The sequence below is a fragment of the Cebidichthys violaceus genome, unplaced genomic scaffold (assembly GCF_023349555.1).
Source record: "Cebidichthys violaceus isolate CVI_PGR_0920_01 unplaced genomic scaffold, fCebVio1.0.p SCAF_60, whole genome shotgun sequence".
Lineage (NCBI taxonomy): Eukaryota > Metazoa > Chordata > Actinopteri > Perciformes > Stichaeidae > Cebidichthys > Cebidichthys violaceus.
This window is the reverse complement of record NW_027176817.1, coordinates 983890-1001389: the sequence shown is the minus strand read 5'-3', so window position 1 is coordinate 1001389 and position 17500 is coordinate 983890. Positions and strand designations below refer to the sequence as shown.

The following is a 17500-nucleotide window of genomic DNA, read 5'->3' as shown; positions in this document are numbered from 1 at the left end:
TACATCCGGTCTGTCCGGCTGTACTAACAAGCTAATTACAGTCTGACGGTTAAATTGTGTTTTACTGAGACGTTAGCTTTCGTTAAACTGGGTGTTTCACGTCCATCCTCGATGTGTGTGTGTGAACACCGGAGATATCTGCCGTTAACCGGCGGTGCTTTACGTTACGTACTCTGAACCTGAAGGTCCATCTCTCTCATTTCCGTAAACCTGTCTCGGAGGTCCATGGGAAGCTGCTCGATCACTACCAACAAGAAAATAAGAGAAGAAGAAAACAGCCGTTAGCCAGCTAGCTCGCGCGGCTAACGGTCGGAGCCGCGAATTAACACACATTTAAGGCGGAAAAGGCGCCATAAAAACCCTCCGTCGCTTAGTAACGTCCCATACTCACTCTCGAGGTAATCCTCCAGGTACAACATGGCGGCAGAGTTTGAGTTTTGAGGCGTTTTACTGAAACACTTTTCTTCTTTCAATATGGCGCCGCTAGTCGCTCGTCTTCTCTTCAGACAAAAAAAATACGCCAAGAAATCGAGGTCAGAGCTGGTGACGCACACGGGCTGCTGGTGTTCTGTTTGGTTGAAACTCACACAGGGGCGTTGATTTGCGTTCTCAGAGCCAGATCGCTCATGGGAGATGTAGTTCGGTACATGCGTAGCTCGTTTCTTTTGTATAAAAACCCCTAAAATCAGTCGCTGACATGTTTATTTTGTTATCATATCAGGATCAAACATATTTACCAACGATATCATTATGTTTAATCATATTTCTCATAATTAACTCCACTATTCCCCTTCATGTCTCTGTCTGCACCATATTTAATATTCTATTTAGAACAAGTCAACGTGTCTTTGTTGTATTTATTGTGATGTTCTATATATGATAATGCTGTTTATATTGTATACTTTATGTGTATATTTAAAGCAGGGTACTGGAGGGGAAACTAAACATTTGACTGCACAATAAAGTCTGATGGGCTACGTGACAAATAAAGCTTCAAACCTTGAATTTGGTCAAATCTATATTCAAAAATTAAACCTGAGATTCCACGATTTATAACATGTGCAGTGAAATACCACAAGATGTGTTGCTGATAATAATTTGAAAAAAATAATTACAAAAGATTAAAAAACAAACAACAAATATAAAATATATATAGATATTCTGTGAAACAGTTCTTAATTAAAGTCCACTCAGAAACTTTACCACAACTATAATTCATCAGTTCTAGACTGAAGAGTTTATCGTTTCATGTTCTTCTTCATGTGTTCATTCAAATGAACGTCTGAACATTTAACTCTAATAATAAGACAGTTTGTTAGAACAGCTTTATGGAGAGAAAGTATTTTAATAACAGAACATGTGATGTAAAAACCCTGAAGCTCTTTTAATGAAACATGTTCTCATTAAAACACTCTGATTCAACTGGAAGAACTACAAACACTCAAATGCACACATTTAAAGAACACACATTATAATGAATGAATATTACAGAAAACTACTATTTTATTCAGTCTGACATTCAAACCAGATGGACAGTTTATGTACTACAAGTATAAATACTGTATCTCTCATGTAGTTTATGTTCATACTAATGTACTACAAGTATAAATACTGTATCTCTCATGTAGTTTATGTTCATACTAATGTACTACAAGTATAAATACTATATCTCTCATGTAGTTTATGTACATACTAATGTACTGAAAGTATAAATACTGTATCTGTCATAGTTTAGGTCCCTGAACGCATCTCGTCCTCCTCCGTGTCTCTTGAACACAACAACCCTCTCAGCCCGATGACCTCGCGCTCTGCGGTTCTGGAGGCGGACACATTCCTCTGTCCTCCCCCAGGACCGCTGACTGACGGGGGGAGGGAAGCACGCATTTAATTAGTGAGGAAGAAGAAGAAGAGGAAGAAGAAGAAAAAGAAGAAGCGGCAGGACGGGCCGGGACAGACCCCCCCCCCCCCCCCCCCCCCCCCGGACTTCATCTCGACCGTTCGGCGCTGTGACGCAGCGGAACGTTAACGCGTAAAAGTCAGGTTTGTGAGGATTTAACGTGCACCAGCGGACGTTTGAGACGCTGTTCTGATTTAAATTCTACTTTTTCATCGCTGGAGTTTCAGCGTGAAGTCTTTGGATCACATACTGCAGTGTGAGCGCGTGACTCCGTGGAGAACCGTGTTTTTTAAACCGACCCCACTCAGTGAGTGGTGACGGATCTGGAGACGTCAGCGCCGCCGCGCGCTCCATCATCCCGGCGGGCTTCAGAGGAAGGAAAGTAAGAAACCACCTGTTGTGGAAGGGTTTTTTCCCGGATAAAGCCGAGCTGCTGAAACCAGACTCCGGACAGAGCCGAGTCCGGCCGTGAGAGATGCGCACGCGTGGAGCGGAATGCCTGTATTTTTACGCACGGAGCAGAGAAGAGGCTCGGCTTTAATGAGCGATAATCTCCACGGTCGTGTCTCCGGGCTCCGTGTTGTGTGTCTGCGGTGAGCATGTTGCCATGGTGCACCGGGCTCACATGAGCAGGACGCCGGAGCTCCGGTCGGGATGTCTCGGAAGGACGCGGTGAGGTGTCTCCGGTGTCTGCTGTACGCGCTCAACCTGCTGTTCTGGGTGAGAGGAGCCGCTGGTTTCTGATGTTATACATGAAGGAAGTTATGAGATATGATCAATAATGATAGTTAAGAAGGAAGCTATGAACCCAGAGATATGATCAATAATGGTAGTTAACAGACATCCTGAATGTGAAACATCATCTCACTAAAACACACATGTGAACTCGTGTTTATCTGCATTTCTAATGTCTCTTATTTCACTACAAACTAAACCACGTGTTCATCAGAATGTGATTTTTCAGACCTTGAAATTCACTTTTAGTCACACGTGGTTTAAAGTGATTATGAACCGAATATATCAAGTTTCATCAGAAGTTAAAGTTTACAGTTGAATTTTGCAGTGAAAGTTAATGTTAACGTTTTCAGTAAAAGTTTTATGTTTACATTTAAAATCTGCAGTTGAAGTTAAAGCCTGCAATAAAAGGTTAAGTTTGCAGTAAATGTTAAAGCTTGCTGTGAATGTTCACAATTAAAGTTGAATGTTTACAGTTAATGTTTACAGTGAAAGTGAAAGTTTACAGTGAAAGTTAACGTTTACAGTGAAAGTTAATGTTTACAGTTTACAGTGAAAGTTTACAGTGGAAGTTAATGTTTACACTGAATGTTTACAGTGAAAGTCAATGTTTACAGTGAAAGTTTACAGTGAAAGTTTACAGTGAGTCAATGTTTACAGTGAAAGGGAAAGTTTACAGTGAAAGTCAATGTTTACAGTGAAAGTCAATATTTACAGTGAAAGTTTACGGTGAAATTGAAAGTTTACAGTGAAAGTTTACAGTGAAAGTCAATGTTTACAGTGAAAGTTTACAGTGAAAGTTAAAACCTGCAATAAAAGGTTACGTTTGCAGTTAAAGTTAAAGTTTGACTGTAAGTTAAAGTTTGTGGTAAAAGTAGGCCACCATCCCTCCGTCCGTCCATCTGACAACATGTTTGACATTCTGGATGTTATTTGTAGGCAGCAGAAACTGATCCGTGTGTGTGTGTCTGTGTGTGTGTGTGTGTGTGTGTGTGTGTGTCCAGCTGATGTCAGCATGTGTGCTGGGAGTAGCAGCCTGGATCAGAGACTCTCTGAACACCGTTCTGACCCTCACAGCCCACACCAGGTGAGTCCAGGTACCACAGTAGACCAGAGACCAGGTATCACAATCAGACCAGAGACCAGGTATCACAATCAGACCAGAGACCAGGTATCACAATCAGACCAGAGTCCAGGTATCAGACCAAAGTCCAGGTATCAGATCAGAGTCCAGGTATCACAGTCAGTCCAGAGACCAGGTATCACAGTCAGACCAGAGTCCAGGTATCAGACCAAAGTCCAGGTATCAGACCAGAGTCCAGGTATCACAGTCAGTCCAGAGACCAGGTATCACAGTCAGACCAGAGACCAGGTATCACAATCAGACCAGAGACCAGGTAGTAGACCAGAGACCAGGTATCAGACCAGAGACCAGGTATCAGACCAGGGTCCAGGTACACCAGTCCAGATAGAGATAAACCTGAATGTGTTTCCAGGCTGGAGGAAGCAGCCGTCCTCACGTACTCTCCAGCCGTCCACCCCGTCATCATCACCGTGTGCTGCTTCCTGTTCATCGTGGCCATGGTGGGCTACTGTGGGACCCTCAGGTGTAACCTGCTGCTGCTGACCTGGGTACGTTTTAATCCTTCTACTGGGCTCAGACTCTGTAGGTTCAGGATCAATCAAACATGACCACCTGTTGAACACCTGGCTCCAGGTGGTCCACCTTTCATAAATAACACACACCTGAGAGTCCAGGTCTTCCTGACTCCTCTGAACAGAGGTCACTCTGTCTGCCGGTGTTCAAAGGGGGTTCGGTCTGTGATCCAGATCACCTGTCTGCTGTCACCTGAGGGGGGCGGGGCCAGGTGTCAGGTGTCACTATTGTCCCACAGAGGAGAGATACGATTGTCCCTGAAACAGGAGACGTGTGGACACAGAGCAACTTCAGAGGGGGATGATGGTTTACCTGCAGAGACAGGAAGTGCACCCCCGACACACACCTGTGTAAACAACGATGACATCATTCAGAAGGAGCACCTTTACTTTTTACAGGATGGATCTGATGTTGAGATCCTGTAACTGTGTCAAAGTTTAATTGAATGTTGTATTCAGTACTTCTCTACATACTTGAACTTAGCTTAGCATAATGTAATGGAGAACAAAAGGTAATGCTAGGTAGCGTAGCTTAGCTTAAACAGCGGTGAAACACAGTCTGGACTCATTTAGTCTGCTTGTGTTTCAGTACTTCTGCAGCCTGCTGGTGATCTTCTGTGTCGAGTTGGCCAGCGCTGTTTGGACCTACGATGAGGTGAGAAAACACGACTCTGATGTTATTTATTATATCTAATAAACCACAACACTCATTATCATATTAAATAATATCTTTTAGATCTATAAATATGTGATTATTTAATGAATATACAGTGAATATTTAATAAATATACAGTGATTATTTAATAAATATATAGTGAATATTTAATAAATATACAGTGAATATTTAATAAATATATAGTGAATATTTAATAAATATATAGTGAATATTTAATAAATATACAGTGAATATTTAATAAATATATAGTGAATATTTAATAAATATACAGTGAATATTTAATAAATATATAGTGAATATTTAATAAATATATAGTGAATATTTAATAAATATTTAGTGAATATTTAATAAATTAAAAAAAAATTAAATATATAGTGAATATTTAATAAATATTTAGTGAATATTTAGTGAATATTTAGTGATTATTTAATGATTATTTAATGATTATTTAGAGAATATTTAGAGAGTATTTGACCCACCTCTGGACGTGTGAAACGGACCAATCAGAGAGCAGCTAGTGAGCAGCTGCAGTGTTCAGTTTCCAACACGTCTCACTTCTAAGAATAAACAGAAAGGAACGGATCACTGGTCTCTAATCAGATCCTGTTTCACTGTGAGACACGCAACACCTCAAGTACACAACTACTACACAACTACACAACTACTACTACTACTACACGTCTACTACTACACGTCTACTACACAACAACAACACCACAAGTACACAACTACACAACAACTACCACACAACAACTACTACACATCTACTACACATCTACTACACAACAACAACACCACAAGTACACAACTACTACACAACTATACAACAACTACACAACAAGTACACATCTACTACACAACTACACTACAACAAATACACAACTACTACTACACAACAAGTACTACACATCGAATACACAACTACTACACAACTTAAACAAATAATACACAACTACCACAAAACACAACTGATAAGAACAAATGAGAAGGAGAAGAAGAAGAAGGAGGAGAAGGAGGAGGAGAAGCAGAAGGAGAAGAAGGAGGAGAAGAAGAATATGATGAAGAGGAGGATGAAAGAGATCTCCAGTCTTCATCACACCTGCAGGCTGATGTGACCCTCATCACTATCTCATCTGATCTCATCAACACAGGCTTCACCTGCTGCAAGGGGTTGTGGGTATTGTAGTCACAGTGAATGGTTTCTTATCAGCAGAGAGCTGACACACCTGCTGAGAGGAGGGTTACCTGAGGGGGGGGGGTCCTGATGATACTGATTATATCAGTCTCTCTACCTGTCTGTCTCTCTCTCTCTCTACCTGTCTGTCTGTCTCTCTCTCTCTACTTGTCTGTCTGTCTCTCTCTCTACCTGTCTCTCTCTCTCTACCTGTCTGTCTCTCTCTCTCTCTCTCTCTCTCTACCTGTCTCTCTCTCTCTCTACCTGTCTGTCTCTCTCTCTCTACCTGTCTCTCTCTCTACCTGTCTGTCTCTCTCTCTCTCTACCTGTCTGTCTCTCTCTCTCTCTCTACCCGTCTCTCTCTCTACCTGTCTGTCTCTCTCTCTCTACCTGTCTGTCTGTCTGTCTCTCTCTCTCTCTACTTGTCTGTCTGTCTCTCTCTCTCTGTCTCTCTCTCACTCTCTCTCTCTACCTGTCTGTCTGTCTCTCTCGCTGTCTCTACCTGTCTGTCTCTCTCTCTCTCTGTCTCTCTCTCTAACTGTCTGTCTCTCTCTCTCTGTCTCTACTTGTCTGTCTCTCTCTCTGTCTCTCTCTAACTGTCTGTCTCTCTCTCTCTCTCTCTCTCTCTGTCTCTACTTGTCTGTCTCTCTCTCTACCTGTCTGTCTCCCTCTCTCTCTACCTGTCTCTCTCTCTGTCTCTCTCTCTACCTACCTGTCTGTCTCTCAGCCGTCTGTCCAGCGCTCTGATATGATCAGTCTGAAGTCTCGGATGCAGAACTTCGGCCTGCAGCGTTACCAGTGGCTCACACACACCTGGAACAGCTTCCAGACAGAGGTCAGAGGACTCACACACACACACACACACACACACACACACACACACACACACACACACTGACAGGTGCGTGTGTGTGTGTGTGTGTGTGTGTGTGTGTGTGTGTGTTGTCCTCAGTTTAAATGCTGCGGGGTGATCTACTTCACTGATTGGCTGGAGATGACAGAGATGGAGTGGCCTCCTGACTCCTGCTGCTCCAATCAGTATCCAGGATGTGCTCGCCACGCCCACTACCACGACCTCAGCGACCTGCACCAAGAGGTGAGGCACCGCCGCCTCCGATTGGACGAGAGACAATTGGAGCCACGCCTGTATTCGTCCAATCAGAGGCGTCGATCTGAGTCTGTTTTATTTGATCTGCTTTTCTACTGGTTTCTATGTGTCTGCTTCCTCCTCCTTCTCCTCCTCCTCCTCCTCCTCCTCCTCAGCAGCAGCATCTGAAAGATTAATAATAAAGAAATAAATACAGATAGTGATATTTAAAAATTGTAATTTTCTTTTAAAAAAGTCAAGTAAAATCAAGTAAATTTCTGGAAAACCATCCGGAACCTCAGGAAGGGGAAACGGGGAAACATCCAAGCTGTATACAGTAAGGATGGGACTCTGTTGACTTCAACTGAGGGGGTAATCGGGTGGTGGTAGGAGCACTTTGAGGAACTCCTGAATCCGACTAATACGCCCTCTATTGTAGAGGCAGAGCTGGAGGCTGATGGGGGAGCATCATCAATTTCCCTGGTGGAAGTCACTGAGGTAGTCAAACAAGTTCACAGTGGCAAAACCCCAGGGATTGATGAGATCCGTCCAGAAATGCTGAAGGCACTGGGTGTGGAGGGGCTGTCTTGGATGACACGTCTCTTCAACATTGCTGAGACGTGTCATCCAAGACAGGAGTTCAAGTACCTCGGGGTCTTGTTCGCGAGTGAGGGAACAATGGAACGTGAGATTGGCCGGAGAATCGGAGCAGCTGGGGCGGTATTGCAGTCGCTCTACCACACCGTTGTGACGAAAAGAGAGCTGAGCCACAAGGCAAAGCTCTCTATCTACCGGGCAATCTTCGTTCCTACTCTCACCTATGGTCATGTGGACTGGGTCATGACCGAAAGAATTAGATCATGGGGACAAGCGGCCGAAATGGGTTTCCTCAGGAAGGTGGCTGGCATCTCCCTTAGAGATAGGGTGAGAAGTTCGGTCATCCGTGAGGGACTCGGAGTAGAGCCGCTGCTCCTTTGAGTGGAAAGGAGCCAGTTGAGGTGGTTCGGGCATCTGGTAAGGATGCCATCTGGGCACCTCCCTAGGGAGGTGTTCCAGGCATGACCGGCTGGGAGGAGACCCCGAGGGAGGCCCGGGACCAGGTGGAGGGACTATATCTCCAAACTGGCTGGGGAGCGCCTCAGGATCCCCCAGTCAGAGCTGGCTGATGTGGCCCGGGAAAGGGAAGTTTGGGGTCCCCGCTGGAGCTGTTGCCCCCGAGACCCGATCCCGGATAAGCGGTTGAAGATGAGATGAGATAAAATATAAATTATATCGTAATAAATTATAACAAAAATGATGTTAAATGATGTAAAACCCAGATATATTTTAATAAAAGAGAAGTGAGTGAGACAGTTAAAAAGAATCATATCCTATATAATATATATAAAAATATATTATAAATATATAATATAATTTATCAAAATTAACTTTATAAATTCTGAAATAAAACAATAACAATATTTTTATTCAAAAATTATTTTCTATTTTTTGTTGCTGTTTTCAGACTTTCTGTCAAGGAAACCTTCAACAGTTCCTGCAGATGTTTCACAATAAAAGCCTTGAAGAAGTCTGGCACTGAAATAATACTTCCTGTAGTTTTAATTAGTTTCTTCTTCTGTGGTTTTGCTTCAGGGCTGCGGTCCAAAGATCTACGGCTTCATTCGAGGGACGAAGCAGCTGCAGGCGCTGCGTTTCCTGGGCGTGTCCATCGGCGTGGCTCAGATCCTCGCCATGGCGCTCACCCTCACGCTGCTCTGGGCGCTTTACTACGGGAGGAAGTCTCCAGACCCGGACCCGAACCAGGACCCGGAGGACTCGGCCCCCCTCACTGTCACACACGGCCCCTCAACCGAAGACCCAAACGGACCCGAGACCACCTCCAAACCCGGAGAACAACGGTTTGAGATGGAGCGACTGACCTGAAGGGGTCTCTCACTTCCTGGTTACTGAGACCTGATCTGGACCAGGATAATGGACTATAAACCACAGACCTGATCTGGACCAGGATAATAGACTATAAACCACAAACCTGATCTGGACCAGGATAACGGACTTCAGCCACAAACATGATCTGGACCAGGATAATGGACAATAAACCACAAATCTGACCTGGACTAGGATAACAGACTTCAGCCACAGACCTGATCTGGACCAGGATAATGGACTTCAGCCACAAACCTGATCTGGACCAGGACAACAGACTTCAGCCTCAGACCTAATCTAGACCAGGACAACAGACTTTAGCCTCAGACCTGATCTGGACCAGGATAACAGACTTCAGCCACAAACCTGATCTGGACCAGGACAACGGACTTCAGCCTCAGACCTGATCCGGACCAGGATAACGGACCTGATCGTCTGATTGGTCGACTTTCAGTTCTTCTCAGATATAAACTCAACGGGTCAAACTGTTATTATTCTGATAGAAACAATGAATAAAAAACCAGAGGAACTGTTCTGGGACTTTGGGTTTTTTCACTGGAGGAGAACATGAAGTGAAGAAGTGAAGAAGTGAAAAACATCTGAACATCGTCAAAGTGAACGTTTTCTTTGTGTCTATTGGTTGTGAAAACATGTGCATGGTGTTAAATATTTAATAAAATCTGACTCACTGCAAAAAACTACAAAGCAGGAGCAACTGTGGATGTTTGATTTAGTGATCAGACTGCAGATGAGGTGGGTGGGGTTAAACAAAGAAGAGGAATAATGTGATATTTATTATTTATGTATTATTGTGAAGTCTGTTTCTCCACATGTGAGATTATTTTACATTTGTCACGTATGAAATCAAACTATCCAAAAATATCCATCTGAACAATAAGAGTATTTCCCAAATGTTATCAACCCGAGCCAGCCCTAATTATAAACCTGAGCCAGCCCTAACTATAAACCTGAACCAGCCCTAACTATAAACCTGAACCAGCCTAACTATAAACCTGAACCAGCCCTAACTATAAACCTGAGCCAGCCTAACTATAAACCTGAACCAGCCCTAACTATAAACCTGAACCAGCCCTAACTATAAACCTGAACCAGCCCTAACTATAAACCTGAGCCAGCCTAACTATAAACCTGAGCCAGCCCTAACTATAAACCTGAGCCAGCCCTAACTATAAAGCTGAACCAGCCGTAACTATAAGAGTTATCAGGGAGGAAGGAAACATCCAGACTTGCTTGAGTGTTTTAAATAGGACAACGTTTTATTTACTCAGACACCGCACTGCACTAAAACCATAGAAGCTTCTCCTCTTCAATACCGTCCTCAATAATTCATATTTTTTATCCATACAAACACAAGCGGTAACAAATCAAACGTAAGAATTATCATCTTCAATTTACAAGTAAATCCTTTAATCACTTCTCATGCATGTTGGAACGCTTTAGAAAAATATCATGTGGAGCTTTAACATAAGACACGACAACTTGTTATGGAAACTATTGAAAGAATAAGATGATTTACGACACCATCAATAACAATTACAGGACATGTGCACTAGCAACAGTAATAATAATAACCTTTTTTTTTACAACCAGAAATTAACAATATGATCCTCAAAAATATGTTTTTTCAATATTTTTTCCCCCCCGTTTCCCTAAATTCAAAAGGTATCTTTACAAAAGGAAAGCGGTTGCATATGTTGCATTATCAAGCAGTGATGTATGATGAAGGTTCAGCTAACAGGGTCGGCCATTTGCATTTTCACTCCAAAATTAACTCAAAGAAAGAAAGAAATCAGCTTTTAATCAAGTTTAAGATTAAGTTCCAGCTCCAGAAGATGAGACATCCGTCGTTAAAACTTTTTGCATCGATGCTGAATTTATTTCAGTCGTCCACGAATGTTTGATGCTTCAACGCTGAAATGTGCTTTTTGCTCTGAAAACAAACTTTAAATCCAGTTTGAGGACTAGAAAACGTCCACGAGGTGAGTCCATGTCAATAAAATCCATTTAATCCACCAGAAGAAGAAGGTTCAGGTGTTACAACATCTTCTAATTCAACCATTTTCATCCCAAAAAAAAGACAAGTAGGCTTTTTTAGAGTTCCCCCTTTTGTCCCGATGGCTTCAGACCTACAGATCACTCAGATAAATCACCCTGAAGTCCTGAAGTATTCATATTATTTATATCTCGTCTAGATTAATAACCTGTGCACACTAGATAGAAAATATCTTTTATGACTTCAGCAGAAGACTGCATCCAAATATTAACAGACTTTAGTGTCTTAGGAAGTTTAAGGAGTCGTTCAAAGATTTTTTAGGAAATACTCGTTGACTTTATTGCTGAGAAGAGGATTGTTACGTTAGCCTAGCATAGCATAAAGACTGGAAGCAGAGGGGAAACAGGTAGCCTAGCTCTGTGTGAAGTTAAAAATACACATAAAACTAACATGTCACTAATTTATGAGTCACACTGTTTAGTCTGCACACAAATATAATTAGAGGGAGTTCTGGAACAAGCACTAAGCTAAGCTAGCAAAGTCCTGACTCCAGCTCTGAACTTAACAGATATTAGATGTTGATATCCATCTGAACAATAAGAGTATTTCCCAAATGTTGAACTCCTCCCTCAGCTGTCTCAATCAATAAGATTACATTCCGTGTAGCTCACATTTAGCGATGCAGCTACAACCATTAAATTATTAAATTATTCTGATAATTACAGATAAAACTGGACTTATATTTAGTGACAACTGCTCTGTGGGTGTCTACTTATGGTCGTAATGACAAAGTGCTGGTGAGTCACGTCAGCTCTCAATCAGTCCATTAGCCACTGAGCTAATGCTACGTTAGCTAACGTTATAAATTTCACAGACTGACAGGAAAAGCTGCTGCTCGTCTCTGAAAGTACAAATATCCTGATTAAAGTCGTACAAATATTGATGTGATGTGCTTTAAAGTGTAACTGAGGATTTCAGACGATTAATTAGCTTTTTCTGTCGCTAAACGCGGTCCATGTTACATTTCTAACTAGCTAACGTACACAGCTAACGCTAGCTAATAAATAATCAGACATAACATTGTGTTAGCAAACGTTAGCAGTGATTGCTAACTTTTAAAACATTAAAACAAGTGTCATTTCTCTCTTTTAAAGAGCCAACTGTTCACTATGTAATTTGAGTTCAGACCACTCAATGTTTCTGTGTTGTTCTGTGTTGTCGCTGATATCGTTGACTCAAAATATAAGTGAAAACTAAGACGCAGCTAACAGTTTACATCCTGCTTGATTTTATGGGTGCAGAGCTTTTATTAATTGTGTTTTATGGGACTTAATAATTATATTAAATACAGAACAATGTCCGATATTTAAATCTTACTGAAACATCCTTGAATCTCCCTGAAATCAGTAAAATCCGCCCCACACAGTGCTTTAACCCTGGTTACATTAAGAAAAGAACAATAACTTCAGGCGACATGTGCGTTAAATAAAACCTGGAGGGGAAAGACAACATAGATAAAAGCTGCGGTGCAACACAAAAAAACCCATTTCTCTTTTATCACAAATTGACATCAGTGTTTTTCAGATGTGTTTCTGTACAGCAGAGAGTAAAAAATAGGAATATATACAGATTCATACTCCATGAAATCACAGCAGCAGGGTCTCATTCACTCAGATCTACATGCATCATGGAAACATACGGAGATACTGAACATGCTCAAAGGTTTTAGCTGCAAATACAAAACATCCTCCACTGAATCCACGAATTAAAAGAGCAGTGTGTAGCATCTACTGGCAGAAATGTATAATATTAATATGTCTGTATTCTTTGGTGTATAATCACCTGAAAATAAGAATTGTTGTGGTTTTCGTTAGCTTAGCATGAGCCGTTTGTATCTAGTCACGGAGCAGGTGCTCTTTATGGAATCCATTATGTTGCTACTGTTTCGTTTGGCTCACGGGAGAAGTTTCAGTTGGTTGCAATCTACAAACTCACCACTAGACGCCGCCAGATCCTACACACTGAACCTCTACAGGAACAACGGGTCGTATTGGGAAGAACATTTGTTAAACATTTTACGTTGCCGTGATGCAGAACTCATACTTATTTAGTACGTATTCGTTTGTGAGGTCAAATAAAAATGAAAAGTAAATAGATTAACAAATGCAAACGTGAATATATAAATGGGAAATTAGAATTAAAACGAGAAAATTAATACATAACAATTATAAACAGTGAAATTATAAAAAAAAAAAATGTTTGAATAAAACAAAATAAAGTAAAATAAAATAAATATAATAATAAAACAAGATTCCTTTCCCCCCAATATATCCCAATTTTTTTTTAAATCGCATAGTTTACTGTTCAACAATATTTTCTTTTAAAACCCTCTCAGGAACAAAATTGTCTTTGTCTTTTGTTGTTTTAAAAAATGACTTGAATATGAAATGAGTGACTATGGGATTAACTTTATGCGTAATTATAAAATACCGACCACATGACCTCAGTGTTCTCAGTGGTGCAGAAGTCCTCTGAAGGTTTGCATAGTAAAAACTACACTGACGGTCACTGATGTTTGATTTTCTTAGTGACTCTTAGGATGTAGAAAATATATGATAATGATAACACAATGTAATTTATGTAGAAACTATCCCATAATGGATTGATTGATTTCAATGAGAAACACAATGAAATTGTCCAGGACACAAAATTACAAAGTATGATAATTCTGAACCATGGCTAATATATACTCAGAGACAGACGGGCTAACTGCTAGCCTAGCTAAGTGAAAGCTAATGGTAAAGAAAAAAAAAAAACGCCCTCCAACAACTCCAAAACTATCTCCTTATGTTTCAACTTGTTTATTTCACACAAGCAGAAATAGAAAATTAGATATTTTAGTTTTTAGGAGCTGTTAGCTCTGGAAGACAGTTAGCTTAGCTCACAGTCAGAGAACTTTATCTTTACGTCCTGACTCTACTTTTCTCTTATGGCTTAGCAGAGGTCATGACAGTAACATAAGATATTTTTCTTTAATGTGAGACATTTATAACATGGAGAGAAAGCCATGAATGAAGTTAGCTTTATGGTCCAGCTAGTTGAACATTAGCTTTACAGTCCAGCAAGTCCAGAGTTAGCTTTACGGTCCAGCAAGTCCAGAGTTAGCTTTACGGTCCAGCAAGTCCAGAGTTAGCTTTACGGTCCAGCTAGTTCAACGTTAGCTTTACGGTCCAGCTAGTTCAGAGTTAGCTTTACGGTCCAGCTAGTTCAACGTTTGCTTGGATTGGTGACTAGCATGTTTGCTAACAAGATAAAACTTGTAAATCAGCTGTTGAAAGGTGGTTTATTTTCTCTTGATGGAGCTATACTAGCAGTTTCCCCCTGCTTCCAGTGTTTGTGCTAAGCTAGGCTATTGGCAAACTGAAACTAGCTATTGGATGGTTAACAGTGTACTTCCCAAAATATGTGACATTTCCTTGACACCGCATTCTAAAAATAATTTAGCATCGGCTTTCTTTGCGTTTAAGGACATTAAATCTAAAGACATACAGGATTGTAAAAACAGCCGTGGTGACGATTTAAATTTCATTCAGATAAAGCGATCAGTCGTCAACCAGTCGGCCATTTTCTTTTTTCAGATGTTCGACTGCCGGAATAGAAATCCTTCCTAGAAGACAAAAGAGGAGTTAGCTGAGTTTTAGGGTAGCTAACCCGTCACTTCTGTCGTGGACATGTGATCCAAACCCCGGCCCTCTGAGTCTGTGGTGGAGCGGGGCCGCCGACCTCCCCGATGACTGACCGCTGGGTGGGTTGTGTTTCTGTGTCGGAGGGGGAAGACGTTATAATCTAGAGTGCGGACACCCTGACGATGTTAGCCTGGGAGTAGTCGATGGGGCCGGATGAAGAGTTGCGCTCGGGTCGGGCGCCGGATGGCGGCGTCGGCATGCTGATGACGGCGGCGGTGATGTACGACTGGTCACAGTTCAGAGGAACCGTCTCCTCAAACTTAGCGTTCAGACTGGATCGACTGGAGCGACTACAGAGGGAACAAGGAAACAGATTTCAGACGATTACATTTACTAAATGAAGGAAGTTAAAAGCTCAGAGGTGTGAAGTCGAGGTCTGAATTCTTTCATTACTTCAAACACCTTCTCTGAAAGATATTTGTTCATATCCAAAAACCTGTTGATATCCAAGTCCTTCATGATGTTTCTCCTTCTTTTCTTCTGGACATGCATCTCTACTCCAGCTTTACTAACTATTGGCTGTAGTGATCAAATTAATTAGACTGTGGCACCAAGAAGTCCTGATATTTAGTTGATTAGACTGAGAAAAAGAATGGCAACAAAGTTTTCATCCATAATTCAGAATATACAAACAGAATATGATGTTTACATGAAACACATCACATTGTCATATTCATAATAATAGTGGAATATATATATAGAAGAACTGATGAATATCGTGCTGACGTCTGTGAGGAGCGGGTCGTCCACATTGTGACCTCTTTACAACATGTGAATCCAGCTTCATTCATAATTCATGAATTTGAACACAAAACAAGAGGCCGTATTCATTAAGATAAAGACTCAGGACATTCAGACCATTTAACTGCAAGACTGTGAGGAAGTAATGAAGAGAGGAAGAGGACATGGTGAGGCTGAAACAGTTGGAGGTCGTTATAGAGACGAGCTGCTGTCACAGCTGTCCATGTTTAGGAGAAAGTTCCCAGACCTCCCACAGCCGGACATATTCTGGATTCCTGCTCCCTGACTCTCCATGGGAATGCTGTGTCACATGATCTCTGGAGCCATGTGTTTATATACACAGTGTGTCTGAGAGTGTGTGTGGCTCCAACTGTCACTGTTTATAACTTAATTTCATTTATTTAGAGGTTTAAAACAGGAACGTCTCCTCAGTTCTTCTTTAAAACTTCATCTAACTGATTGTATGAACAAAACATACAAATATGAATATATATTTTTATTTATACCTAGAATGGAAATTCCCTGCTCTCTGATTGGTTATTTGGAGCGAAACCATGATTTAAATACTTTCTCCACTACCCCCTTAAGTACCCATGACAAGAACCTGCAAAACCTCAGTGATCTATTGAAGGAATCACCAGTTTCCTCCCAAACCACCTCTAAGTCATGCTCAAGGACCTTTGAAACGTCTTCATAATCTCTGCAACCTTCTCAAGGATCTCTAAACATCATCACATGTCCCTAGAACCTCGTTATGGATCCCTGGGACTTCTTTATGGGGCATTAACCTCTTCAGCCACTTACCCTCAATGACACCCTTTCTAACACCTTTTCAAAGACCTGTACAGCATTGGGGCTCTGAACCTTCCTAAAGGAACCCTTGGAACCCTTTTGAGCTGTGCTGTACCCTTTTGACCGACTCAAGGATCACAAGAAGTTCCTCAACAACCTCTAGTACCACGTTAAGGACTTCATCAAGGGCCTTTGGAACCTCCCAACATCTTCATCAGGGCTTTTGCAACTTCCTTTTCTCCAACTTCACAATGAGCTCTAAAAACCTCCTGAAACATCTTTGAAACTTTCTTACGAACGTCTGAAATCTCATTTAGGACTCATGAAACCACCCTAACAACTTCTACAACCTTCACAATGAGGATCATCGGAACCACCAGAACGGAGCACATCAGTTGTGTCATCACCGCTCATATCAATATAACCAATGTGTTTAAAGATTAAATTGTTTACTAAAGCACAGAATTGTTTATCTAGCTGATTCATTTTGCTCTTTAAGTTCACCAGATTCACGCATTCAACTTTATAAACAAAAAGCTTGCAAGTAATAACTTGTAGTAATATATAAGTACTCCACAATCTTTATAAAGAGATCTAAAACCTCCTCAAGGACATCAGGTACCTTTTCAAGAACCCCTGGAAGCACCAAAGGGAACTACCTAAAGATCATTAGAACCTCTAGAACCCCTCTTTATGGACCTCTACAACCTCGTAATTGTCCAAAATTACATTCTTAAACTCCTCAATGACCGACGACCTCAAGTCCTCTTCCTCGGTCTGAACACACCTGTTTCCTACCTGTTGGTGAGCGGCCTCTCTTTAATCTGGATGGTGCTCAGCTCCTGGACGCCGCCGTGCAGACCCACGGACATGTTGGAGTTGGGCACGTGGAAGGTCTTCCTCTTCCGGCGGGCGCAGCAAGAGGTGAAGCCGTGAGGCGAGGAGGTGGAGATGGAGGAGGAGGACGAGGAGCGAGACGGCTGCTTCACCAAAGTCACCTCCCTGCAGCCCGTCTCGTACATCTTCTCGTCCACGAACTCGTGGTTCTGAGGTAGAAAC

General features: G+C 41.7%; 3 protein-coding genes across 6 annotated transcripts in view; 1 reads left to right on the top strand and 2 right to left on the bottom strand.

Moving 5' to 3' along the window:
* The window catches only part of ing3 (inhibitor of growth family, member 3), a 6018-nt gene extending 5508 nt beyond the window's left edge, over positions 1–510 (bottom strand). For all 3 annotated transcript variants that reach the window (XR_011105259.1, XM_068734057.1, XM_068734058.1), the window contains exons 1-2: positions 392–510; positions 173–244 (exon numbers count right to left, since the gene is read on the bottom strand). Coding sequence is in view for 2 of the 3 variants with exons in the window: in XM_068734057.1 (XP_068590158.1) it covers positions 173–244; positions 392–419 (100 nt within the window). In the remaining variant the exon portion in view is untranslated. The remainder of the gene's footprint in view (positions 1–172; positions 245–391) is intronic.
* Positions 511–1774: 1264 nt separating this feature from the next.
* On the top strand, positions 1775–9849 carry tspan12 (tetraspanin 12). The gene is made up of 7 exons (XM_068733988.1): positions 1775–2617; positions 3637–3719; positions 4129–4264; positions 4878–4943; positions 6866–6973; positions 7091–7234; positions 8858–9849. The coding sequence occupies exons 1-7, from the start codon at positions 2552–2554 to the stop codon at positions 9146–9148; spliced, it is 894 nt and encodes a 297-aa protein (XP_068590089.1). The 5' UTR covers positions 1775–2551; the 3' UTR covers positions 9149–9849.
* Positions 9850–10399: 550 nt separating this feature from the next.
* kcnd2 (potassium voltage-gated channel, Shal-related subfamily, member 2) overlaps positions 10400–17500 on the bottom strand; it is a 28464-nt gene continuing 21363 nt past the window's right edge. The window contains exons 4-5 of one of the 2 annotated variants that reach the window (XM_068733986.1): positions 17240–17487; positions 10400–15198 (exon numbers count right to left, since the gene is read on the bottom strand). In XM_068733986.1, the coding sequence (XP_068590087.1) occupies positions 15009–15198; positions 17240–17487 (438 nt within the window). In that variant the 3' untranslated portion in view covers positions 10400–15008. The remainder of the gene's footprint in view (positions 15199–17239; positions 17488–17500) is intronic. The other variant, XM_068733987.1, reaches the window with a different exon arrangement.